The sequence below is a fragment of the Macrobrachium nipponense genome, chromosome 15 (genome assembly GCF_015104395.2).
Source record: "Macrobrachium nipponense isolate FS-2020 chromosome 15, ASM1510439v2, whole genome shotgun sequence".
Classification (NCBI taxonomy): domain Eukaryota; kingdom Metazoa; phylum Arthropoda; class Malacostraca; order Decapoda; family Palaemonidae; genus Macrobrachium; species Macrobrachium nipponense.
The window spans coordinates 63324028-63341527 of record NC_087208.1 but is presented as its reverse complement, the minus strand read 5'-3'; the positions used below and the strand labels follow the sequence as shown (position 1 = coordinate 63341527).

General features: G+C 39.8%; 1 protein-coding gene across 3 annotated transcripts in view; it reads right to left on the bottom strand.

Annotated features, from left to right (window-relative positions):
- LOC135195018 (adhesion G protein-coupled receptor A3-like) overlaps window positions 1-17500 on the bottom strand; it is a 506010-nt gene that overhangs the window by 452571 nt on the left and 35939 nt on the right. For all 3 annotated transcript variants that reach the window (XM_064221310.1, XM_064221312.1, XM_064221311.1), the window contains one exon: window positions 15030-15546. In XM_064221310.1, coding sequence (XP_064077380.1) covers window positions 15030-15502 — 473 coding nt within the window. In that variant the 5' untranslated portion in view covers window positions 15503-15546. The remainder of the gene's footprint in view (window positions 1-15029; window positions 15547-17500) is intronic.

Genomic DNA, 17500 nt, shown 5'->3' with positions numbered 1-17500 from the left:
CAAAACTATAAGCATCTAAAGCCAATTACTCTCCAAGAGGAAGATACAAAACTATAAGCATCTAAAAGCCAATTACTCTCCAAGAGGAATAAGATACAAAACAATATAAGCATCCAAAGCCAATTACCCGCCAAGAGGAAGATACAAAACTATAAGCATCCAAAGCCAATTACTCTCCAAGAGGAAGATACAAAACTGAGCATCCAAAGCCAATTACCCTGCAAGATGAAGATGCAAAAATATCTTGAAACTGAAGCACTAAATAACCATTAATATTTGATTCATTCGCACAAAGGGTGGAGGAAATGAAGAGCAGACATCCATCCCTTCCCTCTAATAATGACATTAACAAAAAAGCCTCAGAGATTGTTTTGGTATCCAGTGGCAGAGGAGGATCAGACGCTGGGTTGCGTAATCGTCGATAGGATGTCAGAATCGAGTTGCATCTTATAGAAAGCAAAAGTGATATGACAGAGAGAGAGAGAGAGAGAGATGTAAATTAAGCAATTTACAAATCTGAAAGCAAACCAATGACAGACACGTAAAATAATTATACATACATACATAAACACACACGCTCACATATACACATATTATATTATTTTTATTATTATATTATTATATATATATAAATATATATTTATATAAATATATATATATATATATATATATATACTATATATATATATAACTATATATATATATATATATATATAGATATAACAAATTTAAAAGGCACCATGAAAAAAGTGGCACCCCCCAAAAAAAACAAGTACAATCTTAAACATGTATATTTACCTAAATGAACAAATTAATAGTATTTAAGGTGCAACATTAACCTCACACAATGGTATCCCGAATGTGAACAATAATTTCCAACAAAAACAAACAAAACAATAACCAAACGTTTTCAAGATTCAACTCTTTTTGTATTCGTACGAAAAAAAAATTGATAAAACATCTCGGAAAAATATCGGGAAAATCTCTCTCTCTCTCTCTCTCTCTCTCTCTCTGAGAGATAAACAACCCATCCCCATCGCCAGGAGGAACTCATCCATTCCTCCACTCCCATGGAGGAGAAAATCCCCTCGAGAGAATCGCCTATTGTAACCCAGTAGCAACAACTGTGTAAATCGTAACTCAAAACACTAAGGAGGCGCGAGAGAGAGAGATATAGGCGGATTCATGGACCCTCCAATCACTTCCCCCCACCACCTTCCCCCCGTCTTCCTTAATCCCTCTCCCCTTCTATGCAGATTGACACCCCAGTTTTTTGTCGCCCCACAGAAATCCCTGCCAACAGTTTTCGGTCGTCTTGCTTTGGTCTTCGAGTTGGTGGCACATAATGAACCTTTAACGAAATCTACGAGTAAACATTATATATATATATATATTCACAAGTACGAGAAACAGACGGCAGAAGCAGTCCATTTACAAACGTCCATTTTCCTTTCTCCAAATCCTTCTAATTCGTCTGACAATCACCAACCAAAACCGAATGGGGGGAAACCTCCCCGACAAAGGAAGAATGGGGGAGAAACCACTCCCCAACAAAAGAAGAAGGGGGATACGCCTCCCCCAACAAAAGAAGAATGGAAGAAACCCCTCCCCCAACAAAAGAAGAAAGGATGAACCTCCCTCCCCCAACAAAAGAAGAATGGGGAGAAACCCCTCCCCGACATAAGAATGGGGGTAAACCCATCTCCAACCAAAGAAGAATGGGGGGAAACCCCTCCCCAACAAAACAAGAATGGGGGAAACCCTCTCCAACAAAAGAGGAATGGGGAGAACCCCCTCCCCAATGAAAGAAGAATGGGGGGAAATCCCATCCCAAACCAACGAAGAATGGGGAGAAACCCTTCCTCAACAAAAGAACAATGGTGGGGGGGGGGGAAACCCCTCCCCACCAGGAGGAAAAATAAGACCATCTAACCACCAACAAGAGAGAAAAGAGCTCACCAACCCCCAACAAAGCATCTCACCCCAATAAAAGAGGTAGAAGGTGTCCAAGCCCTTTCAATAAGTAGGAGCACACTTCCCCCAACAAAAGAGGGAGGGCATGGTTCTCCCTAACAAAAGTTGAACAATACTCCAACAAAAGAGAACGAGGTTCCTCATTCACAGAAATGAGGGAGAACTGATTTCTCATTCAGAACGAAAGACGGAGAATGGAGCTCCAGACTCCTTAGAAAAAAAAAAAGAAGAAAAAAAGAGGGAGAATAGGTTCAAACCCAAATCGAAAGAGGGAGAACGGGGGTTCCCAACACCCCAAAATAAAAAGAGAGAGAGAGACAAGGTTCACACGCCATTAAAAAGGAGGGAGAACGGGTTCATAAAACCCCACCAACAAAGGAGAATGGGTTCCAACCCCAATCAAAAGCGGGAGAACAGGGGTTCTCAACCCTAAACCAAAGCAAGAGATGGACTTCTTCCCAGCCAAGCAACAAGAGAGGGAGAATGGATTCAAATCCCAATCAAACGGGGAGGGGGAAGACAGGGGTCCTAACACCAAACAAAAGAGGAAAAAAGGTGTACCCTACTCCCCAATAAAAGAGAGGAAAGTACTGCACTCCCCAACAAAAGAGGGAGAAAGGTGTCCCAACTCCTCAACAAGAGGGAGAAAGGTGTACCCAACTCCTCAACAAAAGAGAGAAAGGTGTACCCAACTCCCCAACAAGAGGGAGAAACGTGTACCGCACTCCCCAACAAAAGAGGGAGAAAGGAGTACCGCACTCCCCAACAAGAGGGAGAAAGGTGTACCCAACTCCCCAACAAAAGAGGGGGAGACCTGGTGTGAGAAAATCTCCAGCGCTTCCATCAACACAATCAACATGTACGAAAGCCTCAAAGACTTTAATCCAGGGAGAATCAACAAAGAAAATGTAATGAGAGAGAGAGAGAGAGAGAGAGAGAGAGAGAGAGAGAGAGAGAGAGAGAGAATTTCAATCCCAAGGAGCAAAATAATGCCATAAACGAAAACAACAGCAAGCAGGAGAGAGAGAGAGAGAGAGAGAGAGAGAGAGAGAGAGAGAGAGAAATGCCATAAACGACAAGAAGAAGAAGAAGAAGAAGAGAGAGAGAGAGTACTCCATTCCCAGTGAGCAATATCATGCCATAAACAAAAAGAACAAGCAAAGGAGAGAGAGAGAGAGAGAGAGAGAGAGAGAGAGAGAGAGAGAGAGAGAGAGAGAGAGAGAGAGTATTCCAATCCCAGAGAGCAAACAAAATCATACCATAAACAAAAACAACAGCAGCAGCAACAACAACAACAACAACAAGCAAATCATCACCGTCATAAAAGTAGCTGGCTTAAGTCAAGCATCTAATTGACAACGAGCAATGCCGATAAAAACGTCACTGAAAGACGAGACTTAACGACATTATATTATTCGTGGCTCCTACCGTCATTCGAGATGGTGCAGAGGAAAGTGCAACGAGTGTGTGAATGTGTGGAAGAAGAACAAAAATACTCATGAGTGTAATAAAATACACAACAACTTATGTGGCATAAACACACATTATATATGTGTGTGTGTGTGCATTAAGCTACAATTGTCCTGAAATATCAATTTCGCTCTACCTCGGATTTTACATATTTCCATTTATGTTAACCGAAGGGTAAGTTTTTCTTTCCTCTCGTGGATTCGAACCAGGGCACAGAGAAGAAATCAGGACTTCAATATATACATACTATACAGTAATATAAACTATACTGAACACAAGTTACATATAGATGTCTTATATTTGCTCTTCCTGTTAACTCCTACACGTACAATTCTTTCATTTTGATCATTTACTGATATTACCTTCTGAAGCGCCTCAGTGGCGTGGTTGGTATGGTGCTGGCTTCCCACCTCGGTGGTCGCGGGTTCGATTCTCAGCCATTGCATTGAGTGAGAGATGTGTATTTCTGGTGATAGAAGTTCACTCTCGACGTGGTTCGGAAGTCACGTAAAGCCGTTGGTCCCGTTGCTGAATAACCACTGGTTCCATGCAACGTAAAAGCACCATACAAACAAACAAACAAACGAACAAACCATTACCTTCTGATACTTCTTTCTAAGGAACACCATATTCTTTGGAAGCGAAAACTCCATTCCTTGAGAAAATTAACATTTTCGCATGAAGGATAATATACAATTCATTATGTAAACCTCAACATTAGTCTGTTCTCCAACACCTTCAACCCCGTCAGAGGCTAGTGCCGTCAGTGCACCATATGTGGTGCACTGCAGGCATCACTTAAGGTTCTTTGCAGCGTGCCTTCGGCCCCTAGCTGCAACCCCTTCCGTACCTTTCACTGTAGCCAGTTTCACATTCTCTTTCTTCCATCTTACTTTCCATTCTGTGAGGTTTTCCTCCTGTTACACCTTTCAAACCTTTTACTGTCAATTTCCGTTTCAGCGCTGAATGACCTCATAGGTCCCAGTGTCTGGTCTCTGGCCTAAATTCTATATTCAATTCAATTCAGCACAACACCTTCAATACCACTTCAGCTCAAAACCTACGAATTTTCACTGAATAAATGTTATGCTTATGATACCTGTTCAAGCCAAGTCATTTTCTTTCGTGACCTGTAACTCATTACACAACAGCGCAGACGTGACCTGACATTTCCGGCATAAATTTCGAATTTGCCTCAGAGGAGGCCCCCGTGAAGCTGGTTCCCTAATCAGGTCTGTAACCGTCGTATATAATACCGAGCAGTTGTTGAGATCTGAAAATTCCGTGGTGGGGATTGAGTGTGTGGTCACGTCCATCTGATGTTGGTGTGACGAATCACAAACAATCACTCCTCGTATACTAGCTTCGACAAATCACTTCATTAGCTTTTGCAGTTTTCCTCACTTTCAACAGTACGGCATCAGTTTGAAACAATGGTCACTCGAACTTTAAACTCAGTAGAAATAAGGTAAAAATGCGGCGCAATCGCCTTTTCTAGACAACGCTGTATAAAACCAATAGCAATGGCCGGTAGAGTTTCAGTAGCTCACCACATACGGTAGAGTAAGGTTGTGTCCCATGACTCGGATAAGTGCTGCCAGATGCACGATCCATGGCTAACTTTAACCTTAAATAAAAAAAAATAAAAAAACTACTGAGGCTAGAGGGTTGCAATTTAGTATGTTTGATGAGTGGAGGCTGGATGATCAAAATACCAATTTACATCCCTCTAGCTTGTTTTTTTTGTTTTACATTTAAGGATGGACGGACTGACAAAGCCGGCACAAGTTTTCTTTTACAGAAAACTAAAACTGATGTCAATACCAACCGACTTCATTCAAGATTCAATTACTCGTTTATAAGAATTCCTCCGATAAAGTTACGATATATAACCAAACATTTCCAGTATTCAATTAAGTTGGTGAGTAAATGAATTCTGTGGATTTTTCTGATAATTCACGTCCCATTTCTTAAAGAATACCACACGTCGGAATAACTACTAAATCAACGAGATGGTTTCCATGGTGACGTGGTTAAATTTTTATCGATATATACCAAAAGTTCTGGAGTTATCTTGCAAATGGACAGAGAGAGAGAGAGAGAGAGAGAGAGAGAGAGAGAGAGAGAGAGAGAATCTTTATGCATCTCCTACATGAAAGCAAGACTATTCTTAGGTCTTTCGAGCACTGAATGATCTCAACAACGAATGTGTGTGTGTGTGTGTGTGTGTGAGAGAGAGAGAGAGAGAGAGAGAGAGAGAGAGAGAGAATCTTTGTGTATCTCCTACATAAAAGTAAGACATATTGCTATAAGTTTTTAGAGCACTGAGTAATATCATACAAACGATGAGAGAGAGAGAGAGAGAGAGAGAGAGAGAGAGAGAAATCGTAATTCCTTCACCTCAGAATTAAATAAGTTCTCTGCCCTTACGAGATCCCTTATACATTTTCAGAGCCGCTTAGCATCCCATGGATGCTGCCTCACGCTATGATAAGACCCACACACACACACACATCCTTCTCGCTTGACTCCCCTTCTAGTACATCTCAGGCCCGATTTCGTACGTTGACTCGATCTAAAACCCATTTATCTTTCTCAACGCCGTGAAGCGCCTTTGCCCTGCCATACATTCGTGGACAGGGAGAGAGAGAGAGAGAGAGAGAGAGAGAGAGAGAGAGAAGCAAGCCTATTCTAAGTTTTTTTTCGAGCATTGAGTAACCTCATACATTCGTGGATGTGTCTGTGAGAGAGAGAGAGAGAGAGAGAGAGAGAGAGAGAGAGAGAGAGAGAGCAATACACACGCAAAATAAGCATTGAATAATTTCATAAATTCTTGGACTGAGAGAGAGAGAGAGAGAGAGAGAGAGAGATAGAGAGAGAGAGAGAGAGGCAAAATAAGCAAAAGATTACTTTTAGATTTTTCGACCATTAAATAATCTCACAGCCAATAATGTTCAATATATAAAAAGCTAAAATCTTCATCGGTATCCTCTTACCGTTCTGGAAGGGGAGGGGAGGGAAGAGCGGGGAGGGGGTGGGGTTACTCAACCCGCTGAGAGTACAATATTCAGTAGCGTCTATTTCATCTGACAGCTATGAGTTACATACCGTGATGTAAATCTCGTGGAACTTATTTCAAAAGTTTGTATACAGGTATACGTAACCGAATCTCTTTATATATATATATATATATATATATATATATATATATATATATATATACATACATACATATATATAATATATATAATATATATATATATATATATATATATATATATATATATATATATATATATATATCATTCGAGCTACAAATGTCCATTAATATCTAATTTGCTCTACCTCGGAATTGATATATTTCCATATATGTACCGAAGGGGAATTTTTAGTTGATAATAATTTCGTCCACCCCCCACATGGGATCGAACCACCGTCCAGTGGAAGGGAAACGAAATTAGAAACGGGACAGTGAACGCTATCGAGTCTGCTGGCCGACTCGATAGCGTCACTGTCCGTTTCTGATTTCGTTTCCCATCCACTGGACGGTGGTTCGATCCCATGGGGGACGAAACAAGAAATTATTATCAACTAAAAATCCCCTTCGGTACATATATGAAAAATATATCAATTCCGAGGTAGAGCGAATTAGATATTAAAGGGCATTTGTAGCTCGAATGATTTATATGAATCACGGTGATGTGATAAGTATATATATATATATATATATATATATATATATATATATATATATATATATATATACATATACACACAACTCCTTAAAATGTCATTGATGTTAAACTTTCAATCATATGAAGTCAAGTTAACATCAGAACCTTGAATAGTTCACAGCTTCAGCAACATTCATCATCTAAAGCACAGTAAAGCGCTGGGATCTGAGAGGTCATTCAACGCCAAAAGGGAAGCATAGAGAGTAAAGGGTTTGAAAGGTGTAACGGGATGAAAACCTGTTGGGAAAAGATAAAAAGGAAAATGGAAGAAAGATAATTGGAACGGAGGTACAGTAAAAGTAATGAAAGGGGTGAGAGCTGGGGCACTACCTCCCAAAGGGTTAAACTGGTTATTTTCTGGGGGATTTCGTCAATTTCTCTTAAATTAACATAAACGACCGTCAAGATATGAAATCGTGTCTTCAAAGTAAGTCATTAAACTCTTTCCATTAATATCTAGTCTCGCTTATTCCCAAACGCAACATTCAGTGACTCTTGATTCCATTCTAATTAGGAGCAAGCAATGTTCTTGCACTTCACCTCTTGCATTAGACAGCTTACAAGACGCATTTATCTCACTTGCCTTCAACCGGAGAGAGAGAGAGAGAGAGAGAGAGAGAGAGAGAGAGAGAGAGAGAGAGAGAGAGAGAGATTGTCCCGAGGCGACTTTTGTAAAAATGTCGGCACTGAAAACAATATCTCCATGAAACAAATTGGGAAATATCTTCACGATTTTATTTTATTCGGATGTAACATTCCATTTCTATTTCAAATTCAAAGGTAACATTCTATTTCTATTTCAAATTAAGAGGTAGCATTCCATTTCTATTTCAATTCAGAGGTAACATTCTAATTCTACTTCAAATTCAAAGGTAACATTATATTTCTATCTGAAATTCAGAGGTAGCATTCTATTTCTATTTCAAATTCAGAGGTAATATTCTATTTCTATTTCAAATTAAGTGGTAACATATTTCTATTTCAAATTCTAAGGTAGCATTCTAATTCTATTTCAAATTCAGATGTAATATTCTATTTCTATTTCAAATTCAGAGGTAACATTCTAATTCTATTTCAAATTAAGAGGTAACATTCTATTTCTACTTGAAATTCAGAGGTAACATTCTATTTCTATCTCAATAAATAAAAAAAAAACCTAATCCGTCAATCATGTCTTTTTATGACGACCAATTTCCACTATCTCCACCGGAATAAATAACTTCCTTTCGCCTAACGACCACACTCGCATTCCCAGTGACCTCCTTCCCTCAAAACAACTCTGCATTCCAACCCAATTCCAGCCGCAATGAGCATTCGGGAACGCGCGATTTCAGATCTATGCAATGGACTGAATCGAATGCAATGCAGCAGCGGGGTTGCAATTCCGCAACACACACCCACAGACACACAGCCACATCAGGGAAATGACCTGAGATGTCATTCGGGGGTCTTGGCACATCTCCAAAGACGCAGGAACCGACGTAATGACTTTCATACATCTTGTCGCGGACGAAAGCGATCTGTGACCACAGTCGGCGACGCTCACTTCAGCTCGGTCCTCCTCGACGATTGCTTGGGGATATTCGCCCATGAATTCCATGGTCGCGCTCCGTCCCATCCAGGGTTTAGAATACAACAGGATATAAAATTTAGGCCAAACAACCCCGTCCCATCCAGGGTTTAGAATACAACAGGATATAAAATTTAGGCCAAACAGCCTCATCCCATCCGGGGTTTAGAATACAACAGGATATAAAATTTAGGCCAAACAACCCCGTCCCATTCAGGGTTTAGAATACAACGGGATATAAAATTCAGGCCAAACAGCCCCATCCCATCCGGGGTTTAGAATACAACAGGATATAAAATTTAGGCCAAACGGCCCCGTCCCATCCGGGGTTCAGAATACAACAGGATATAAAATTTAGGCCAAACAGCCTAGTTCCATCCGGGGTTTGGAATAGAACGGGATATAAAAGTAGGCCAAACAGGTCAAGCACTGGGACCTATGAGGTCATTCAGCGCTGAAACGAAAATTGACAGTAAGGAGGTTTGAAAGGTGTAACTAGGAGGAAAAATTCGCAATTGCATTATGGTTGAATTGTTAAGAGAGGGTGGAAAATAAGATGGCAGAAAGAGAATATGAACAGAGGTACAGTGAAAGGAATGAAAGAGGTTGCAACTAGGGGCCGAAAGGACGCTGAAAAGAACATCAGTAATGCCCACAGTGCACCGCATGGGATGCACTGATGGCACTTTAACTACCTCCACCTACGGAGCATTAGTGTTTAAGAATTTACCTGACTGGAATTTAAAACTTCTGGAACAACGTACTCTTGCCTGGACGTCAAACACCTTTTAAGGATCTTAACTTTAGAAAAAAAAAAAAAAAAAAAAAATTGGCTACCTAATGCTTGATTTAGATGGTTGACTTTAATGCTGTACGTTCGCCCCATGAACCTGTGCGTGCTACTCACTCTGCTGAGCGCCAGCAATCAAATTCAGTTAAGTATTATACAGCTACCACACTAGCAAATAACAAAGGTTTTTTTTATTTTTATTTTTTTTACCTTCAAACTGTGGAATGGTCTTCTGGCAATATTATCAGTCATTGCAAGAAACCATAATCACCCCCTCCCCAGGGGCAAAATTTCACCCACGCAAGACCTGGGAAAGCAAGGCAATGGCTGCTGATGAATCAGCAGTTGGACCTTTACTAATGCTTTCCATGAAGTTAAGTCTGTCACTATACTGTAACCCTATAAACTAACAACTGCCTTGGTTTTCAGACCTTTACTGACTTATATGAAGATATTTCATTGATTTTTAACTTATAGTTGTTAATTTCTTGTCTGTTATTTTTTGACAAAGTTATTCTTTTCCCCGGAAGTTGCTTTGAATATCAATGACTGTTCCACGTGAGTGTTTGTTCATTTCAAATAATAATAATAATAATAATAATAATAATAATAATAATAATAATAATAATAATAATAATAATACAGGTTTTATTGAAAATAGTGGCTATTTTAGCCCCGTTTATTTTGTATAGTAGTCAATACTAAACGCAGCTGAAATGGCCATTAAAACCTGCATTAATGAAGGTCTTCTTCCAGCACATATAATAATAATAATAATAATAATAATAATAATAATAATAATAATAGTGCAGGAAAGTTTTCCTCACAAATACAGCCAAGGCGTACTACTACACTACTACTGCTGCTGCTGTGCTGTCCTTAGCCACTTATCCAGATGAAACTTGTCAGAATAATGGAAACGGTCAGATAGATGGAACGGTAAGATCGTTTCCCCTTTAAGGGGAATTAGAATCCCTAATGTTCACGCTCACACACACACACACACACACACACACACGAAACATCCCACAAACACAGCGGCCACTTTAAAAACATATTCTAGCTCTTTCCAGCCCTTTTTTCCCATCGCCTCCTCTCCATCTTTACCTCACCCACTTCCTCCAACACCAACACCACCACCACCCTCAAAAAAAATGGGGGGGGGGAGAGTAGTGAGGGGGAGGGGGGGGACAAATCCCCTCCTCTCGACTACATGGCGACGCTGCCGTCGGGAGAAATTCTTGAACGACTCCAATCAAATCCTCTTATAGGTGTTGGCGGCGACAGAAGCGGCAATTGAAGTTTTCTTAGTCGGGGGGGGGGGGAGAGTTAAGAGCGGAGAGCGGGGGGGAGGGGAATTAGGAAAGGGGATTAGGAGGGGGTAGAAAAAGCCGTGGAAGAGGAGAGAGAGGCGTCCAAAGGCAGCAAAGGCTCAGTGCGATAAAAATACCTCTGCTGAGGGGAAACGATGATGGAGACGAAGGCACTTAAGAGAAGAAAGGGGGACTTGGGGGAATGTGAGGGAGGAGGGGAGAGGGGGGGGAGGGGAGGGGATTTGAGGGTGGGGAGGGATGAAGGAGGAAGAAAAAGAGGGGGGGGGGGGGGGGATTGAAAATAGGGTTGAAAGCAGGAAGTCGAGCAGGGAACACACAACCTGAAGAAAGAAAGAGACGACTCGACTTGAAAAACAAATGGAAAAGACCCCGTGGACTGTCTGGACTGTGAGTGAAAACAAAAGAGAGAAAAGTTCTTGTAATTACGCACAGACAAAGAACTGATAAAAAGGCGGCTGAGGGGAGAGGAGGGAGGGTTGAAACAAACATAAATGTCAAAATATTTATGCTACAATAAAAACCAAAACAGTTATTCGAAATGAACCCAACAACGTTTCCCTAAAGAATTCAGTAACCTACTTCCGGAGCGTCAGTACATCCGTTACTCGAACTTGCTGAATCTATATCCTTTCTTTTTTTAACTGTTTTCATCTCCTTCCTCGACTTCCAGCATCTTCAAAGAAGATTACAAGAAAATTCAACACACGAGAGAGAGAGAGAGACCTTACAGACCTTACCTTACAGTTCGTTCGGGTTGCCCAGGTCCCTCAGTGTGAGGCGCCTCTAATGTCTACCAGAGAGTTGCTAGTACATCTTCCGGTATATTTTGCATCTTCCAATCTTGGATGGTCTGGGATGCAGTTTAGATATTTGTCGAGCTTATTCTTAAACACATCTACGCTCACTCCTGATATATTCCTCAGATGAGCTGGCAACGCATTGAATAGACGCTGCATTATCGATGCTGGTGCGTAGTGGATTAATGATGTGTGCTTTCCTTATTTTTCCTGGTATAGTTTTTGGGCACTATTAATCTACCTCTGCTTGCTCTTTCTGATATTTTTAGAGAGAGAGAGAGAGAGAGAGAGAGAAGAGAGAGAGAGAGCGTGTGTACGCAATCTTCTCGGAGATCAATACGTGACACAGACAGATACTTAGCAATGTATGAAACACAACTTCCGAGGCCAAGCCCCTCCTTTTTAGCTCCAATGTTGGTCTTGGTTTCTTCGAAGCTTTCCTTGGTTTCTTCAAAACTTTTCTTGGTTTCTTCAGTTTTTCTTGGTTTCTTCAAAGCTTTCCTTGGTTTTTTCAAAGCCTTTCTTGGTTTCTTCAAAGGATTTCTTGGTTTCTTCAGTTTTTCTTGGTTTCTTCAAAGCTTTTCTTGGTTTCTTCTTTTTCTTGGTTTCTTCTTTTTCTTGGTTTCTTCAAAGTTTTTCTTGTTTTTTTCAAAGTTTTTCTTGAGTTCTTCAAAGCTTTTATTGGTTTCTTCAGTTTTTCTTAGTTTCTTCAAAGCTTTTATTGGTTTCTTCGAATTTTTTCTTTGTTTCTTCAAAGTTTTCTTGGTTTCTTCAGAGTTTTTCTTGGTTTCTTCAGTTTTTCTTGGTTTCTTCTTTTTCTTGGTTTCTTCAAAACTTTTCTTGGTTTCTTCAAAGATTTTATTGGTTTCTTCAAAGCTTTTTCTTGGTTTCTTCAAAGTTTTTCTTGGTTTCTTCAGAGTTTTTCTTGGTTTCTTCAGAGTTTTTCTTCAAAACTTTTCTTGGTTTCTTCAAAGATTTTATTGGTTTCTTCAAAGCTTTTTCTTAGTTTCTTCAAAGTTTTTCTTGGTTTCTTCAGTTTTTCTTGGTTTCTTCAAAGTTTTTCTTGGTTTCTTCAAAGCTTTTATTGGTTTCTTTGAAATTTTTCTTAGTTTCTTCAAAGCTGTTATTGGTTTTTTCGAATTTTTCTTGGTTTCTTCAAAGTTTTTCTTGGTTTCTTCAAAGTTTTTCTTGGTTTCTTCAAAACTTTTCTTGGTTTCTTCAAAGCTTTTATTGGTTTCTTCGAAATTTTTCTTGGTTTCTTCAAAGCTTTTATTGGTTTCTTCGAATTTTTTCTTGGTTTCTTCAAAGTTTTTCTTGGTTTCTTCGAAATTTTTCTTGGTTTCTTCAAAGCTTTTCTTGGTTTCTTCGAAGATTTTTTTGGTTTATTCAAATCTTTTCTTGGTTTCTTCAACGTTTTTTTTAATTCTTCAAAGTTTTTCTTGGTTTCTTCAACGTTTTTCTTGAGTTCTTCAAAGCCTTTCTTGGTTTCTTCAAAGCTTTACTTGGTTTCTAATAATTGATATCTTCTTTCTGTATGACCGAGTATCTTCTGTAACTTTCAAATACATCCCGTACTCTTTGGAAGCTCGAATTTCGAGTCACTGGCCCTTGTGGTCTTTGTTCCATATGAATGGGGGTTAATAATATTAATAATAAATTTTTCTATCAATACCTATTTACATTTTGTATTCTGAATAATAATAATAATAATAATAATAATAATAATAATAATAATAATAATAATAATAATAATAATAATCATAATAATAATAATCATAATAATAATAATAATAATAATAATAATAATAAATTTTTCCATCAATACTTATCCACATTCATAACTTCACACACGCTTCAAAAATGTCGATTTTAATAAATAAATCAAAAATCTCATTTCCCAAGCAAAACTCCTGCCTGAAATTTCTTTCTCTCAATATTTATCCACATTCATTTCATCTCTCTCTCTCTCTAAAAAAAAAAAAATAAAAAAATAAAAAAACAAGTCTCATTTTCTCCGCCAACTCCTACTGCGAAATTTCAAATCTCGCCTTGGAATCGACCCCCTAAAAAAAAAAATCAGCCCGTAATTCGGAGCCATTCTCGAACGTACCCAGCAGCAGTTTCGTCTATACTATACGCCAACAGTCATTTTTCATGTAACCCATAAATTTCCATCAGGAATGTCGCGTAAAAAAAAAAAAAAAAAAAAAAAAAAAAGGAGGAGAAGGAGGAGGAGGGGGAAACAAGTTTCTTTCGGCAATATCCGACGCATTCCTTGATTCCAAACTTTCCATCCAAGCCGGGAATGCTGCTTGAGTTGTGACCGTGCACTCTTACTCACTCACTCACTCTCAATCACTCAAACTTCCTCTCCCGACTGGGTTTCCTCTCTTAAGTTTTCACGCGAAGAAGTTCAGCGGAAGAATCCCCGCTTGAATGACTGTGACGGTGAGGTGGAAGTTGAAATTATACAATATCAATCATTCAAGCAAGCAACATTTACGGAGAGCAGGCAATTTCAGATGCACGGTCTCAGCTTCAAGATTTCTGTTTACATCGTACGACTGGATTGGTATTGCAGCAACGGAAAGACAGAAGTAGTTGTTATTTTGTTTTCTGCCTTAAGTTTTTGTTGGATGTCAATGCAGTTATATACGTGCATGTGCAGAGCAGATAATTGAGTCACTTCAGACCTATCTGTGTGTCCTCAATAACGAGAATAAATATAAAAATTAACAATTAAAATAACAAACTTCACTCGCACTTGACTATTAACAGAGCAACTGTATACATTTATTTAAGTACTAATTATGGCTCTAAGTGAAGTATGTAATGAAAATGATTAACTTGACTCACATGGCTTGGTGTTGCAAATGTACCTTAACACTGAGCAACATCAAACTTACCCGAATAACAGGAAATAAATTTACTTAATAATTAACGTCTGGCCCCGCCAAGAAAGGAACTTACCTGAAGGTGTTCAATTACAAATACTGGAAAATTCATTTACTTAATAATTAATATAAGCCCCTCCCCTCTAATAAGGAATGTCTCTACGTACACCAATCAATCACCAAGTGCCTTTCTATTGAACAACCCCCCAGGAACAAAATAACCAAAAATCAAATTTACTTAATAATTAATGTCTGGCCCCGCCATGAAAGGAACTTACCTGATGGTGTTAAATTACATATACTGGAAAATTCATTTACTTAACAATTAATATAAGCCCCTCCCCTCTAATAAGGAATGTCTATACGTACACCAATCAATCACCAAGTGCCTTTCCATTGAACCCCAGGAACAAAATAACCAAAAATCAATAAGAAGAAGAAGAAGAGGAGGAGACTCTGTACTCACAAGATCTTGGTGTTGTTGGGAACACACTGGGGAAAGACGTCGAAGAGGGAGGTGATCCTCAGGTGGTGATTGCGACACCACACCTTCAGGGCCAGGGGCTCCGCCCCTCGTATGGCCGACTCGCTGACCGCCTCCTCGTGGCCGCACAGGTCCTCGCACTGCAGGGACGCGGGCGTGACGTGGGCGGGGAGAGGGGGCGTCGTGGGCGGAGGGAGAGGGTCCTCCAACTCGGCCAGAGAGACGAGGTCCTCGCCGCCCACGTCTCCCCATTCCTTCTCGCCCACCTCCCCTTTGTTGACCGAGTTATCTCCACCCCCGCGCGCCCCCATAATCAGAAGGGCCACCCATATCCAAAAGAGGGCGCGGGCGTGGGCTGAGAAGAATCGGGCGGCGGCGGCGGAGGCGGTGGTGGTGGTGGGTAGGAAAGGGACGGGTGTGGAAGGGCATGGGCGGAGCGCTGTTGATCTCTTCATGGCCACAGTACAGGGGCGCCGCCCACGTCACCCATAGTCACCACCTGAGGAGGAAATCGAAACATACATGAATACGAGAGTCAAAGAATATGAGGGACGTATACAAAAGAGAAATATCAGATACCAATAAAAGATAATGAGAGTAAACAGTAAAAGAAGTTAACTTTCTTCCAACTGTATTTCATTCGTTCCTTGACAATGTCTTAGTGAAGATGAAAACGCTCGGATTTCTGCCTATCATTTTCCTGTGGGTATTTGCTTATTCAATGAAGTCATATGCATCTACTGTGATTTTTTAAGCATTAATATATATATATATAATAGATATATATATATATATATATATATATAGATATATAAATAATATATATAATATATATATATAGATATAGATATATGATATATATAATATATAATAGTATATATATATATATATATACTTATATACCCAGATTAATAAATAGATATATATTCATATATAATGATACGGAAAATTCAAAAGAGGAGATTCTTTATTTCCAAGCTTTCAGAGGCTCGTCTACTTCATGTTCAAAGAACTAATTAATACACAATGAATTATCTTTTTTTAGGAGCAAACGCACAAAAGAAAACAATATATTTATAGATATGTGTGTGTGTGTGTTCTTGGTGTGTATATATTCATACACAATATGGGGAGAGAAAGAGAGCGAGAATTAATATATTTTTACTAGAAAATAAAGGAAAAAAAAAACTCTCTCTCCCAGCAACATATACAAAGCGCATAACATCGTGTTTATCCAACGCCAAAACACCCTCTATGGCCCATCTGCGAACAGCCGCTATTCGCACCAGCCTTACAAGATCACACACCGTAAAATCCCATACGCACATGAAATAAAAAATGAACATTACACGCCCATCAAAAAAAAAAAAAAAAAAAAAAAAAAAAAAAAAAAAAAAACAAAAAAAAAAAAAAAAAAAAAAAAAAAAAAAAAGCCGAGAGAGAGAGAGAGAGAGAGAGAGAGAGAGAGAGAGCCCCTTCATCTAAGCCAAATAAGCATAAAATCCGACATCCCCGCCCTCTTTCTTTCTCTCCATATACACACCCCACCCAGCAACATCAAAATCAAACAGCCCGGCCGCCGCCACCAACCCTCCACCCCCCCCCCTCCTCCATCCCCTTTCTTTTATTATCCCAATAGCCCATACGATGGTCCTAATTTCGCCCGGCGCGGGAGAGCAACAAGGGCGAAAATTCCGCAGCGGAAACACGGTGCGGTGACCCCTATCGACATCCGCACACCTCTCGCGCCGCCCGATTGAAAAGGGGGTAATAATAATAAACCGTGCACTCTTCTTCGGTCACTTGATTTCCTAACAGACAGACAAACAAACGCAGAAACAAACACACACGATGGCAGGACTGACAAAAGGGCCGCCTTTCAAAAAAAAGGGTGCGATTCGACCAAGGCGAAGATTTCCCTCTCTCTCTCTCTCTCTCCTCAGAATTTGCGTCTAGGTCGAACGAACTGCTGCTGATGGCCGACCTCTGATTTCTTGCATGACGTCGAGTGCAACGCCTTCGGCGTCTCTCCCTCCCCTTTACCCCCCCCCCCCCCCTGTCCTTCGAAGGTTTTGACTATAGGTCTCTTCTTTCTCAGTCATGTCTTGTGAATTGGTTGTGATTCGAAACATCATGACTACTAATCCTTCTATTGTATTTAACTATGTTTAGTATTTAATTGTCACTCACACGACGATACACTTCGTTAAGATTTCTCAGTAATGTCTTCTAAATGGGTTTGATTCGGACCATCACGTCATCCGCTCCACAAGAAATGACGGACGCCATCTTACGTGTTTCGTGTACTTTCGAAGATGTCTACTTATAAGTTGGGGTTGAAGAAAGAATATGGATCAGAGTCAATCCTAAACGGTTCTTAACGGAGCCAATCTTCAACAAATTTCGATGGTAAGTCTCGTGCGATGATACATGGAGTTTCATGCAGGCACTGA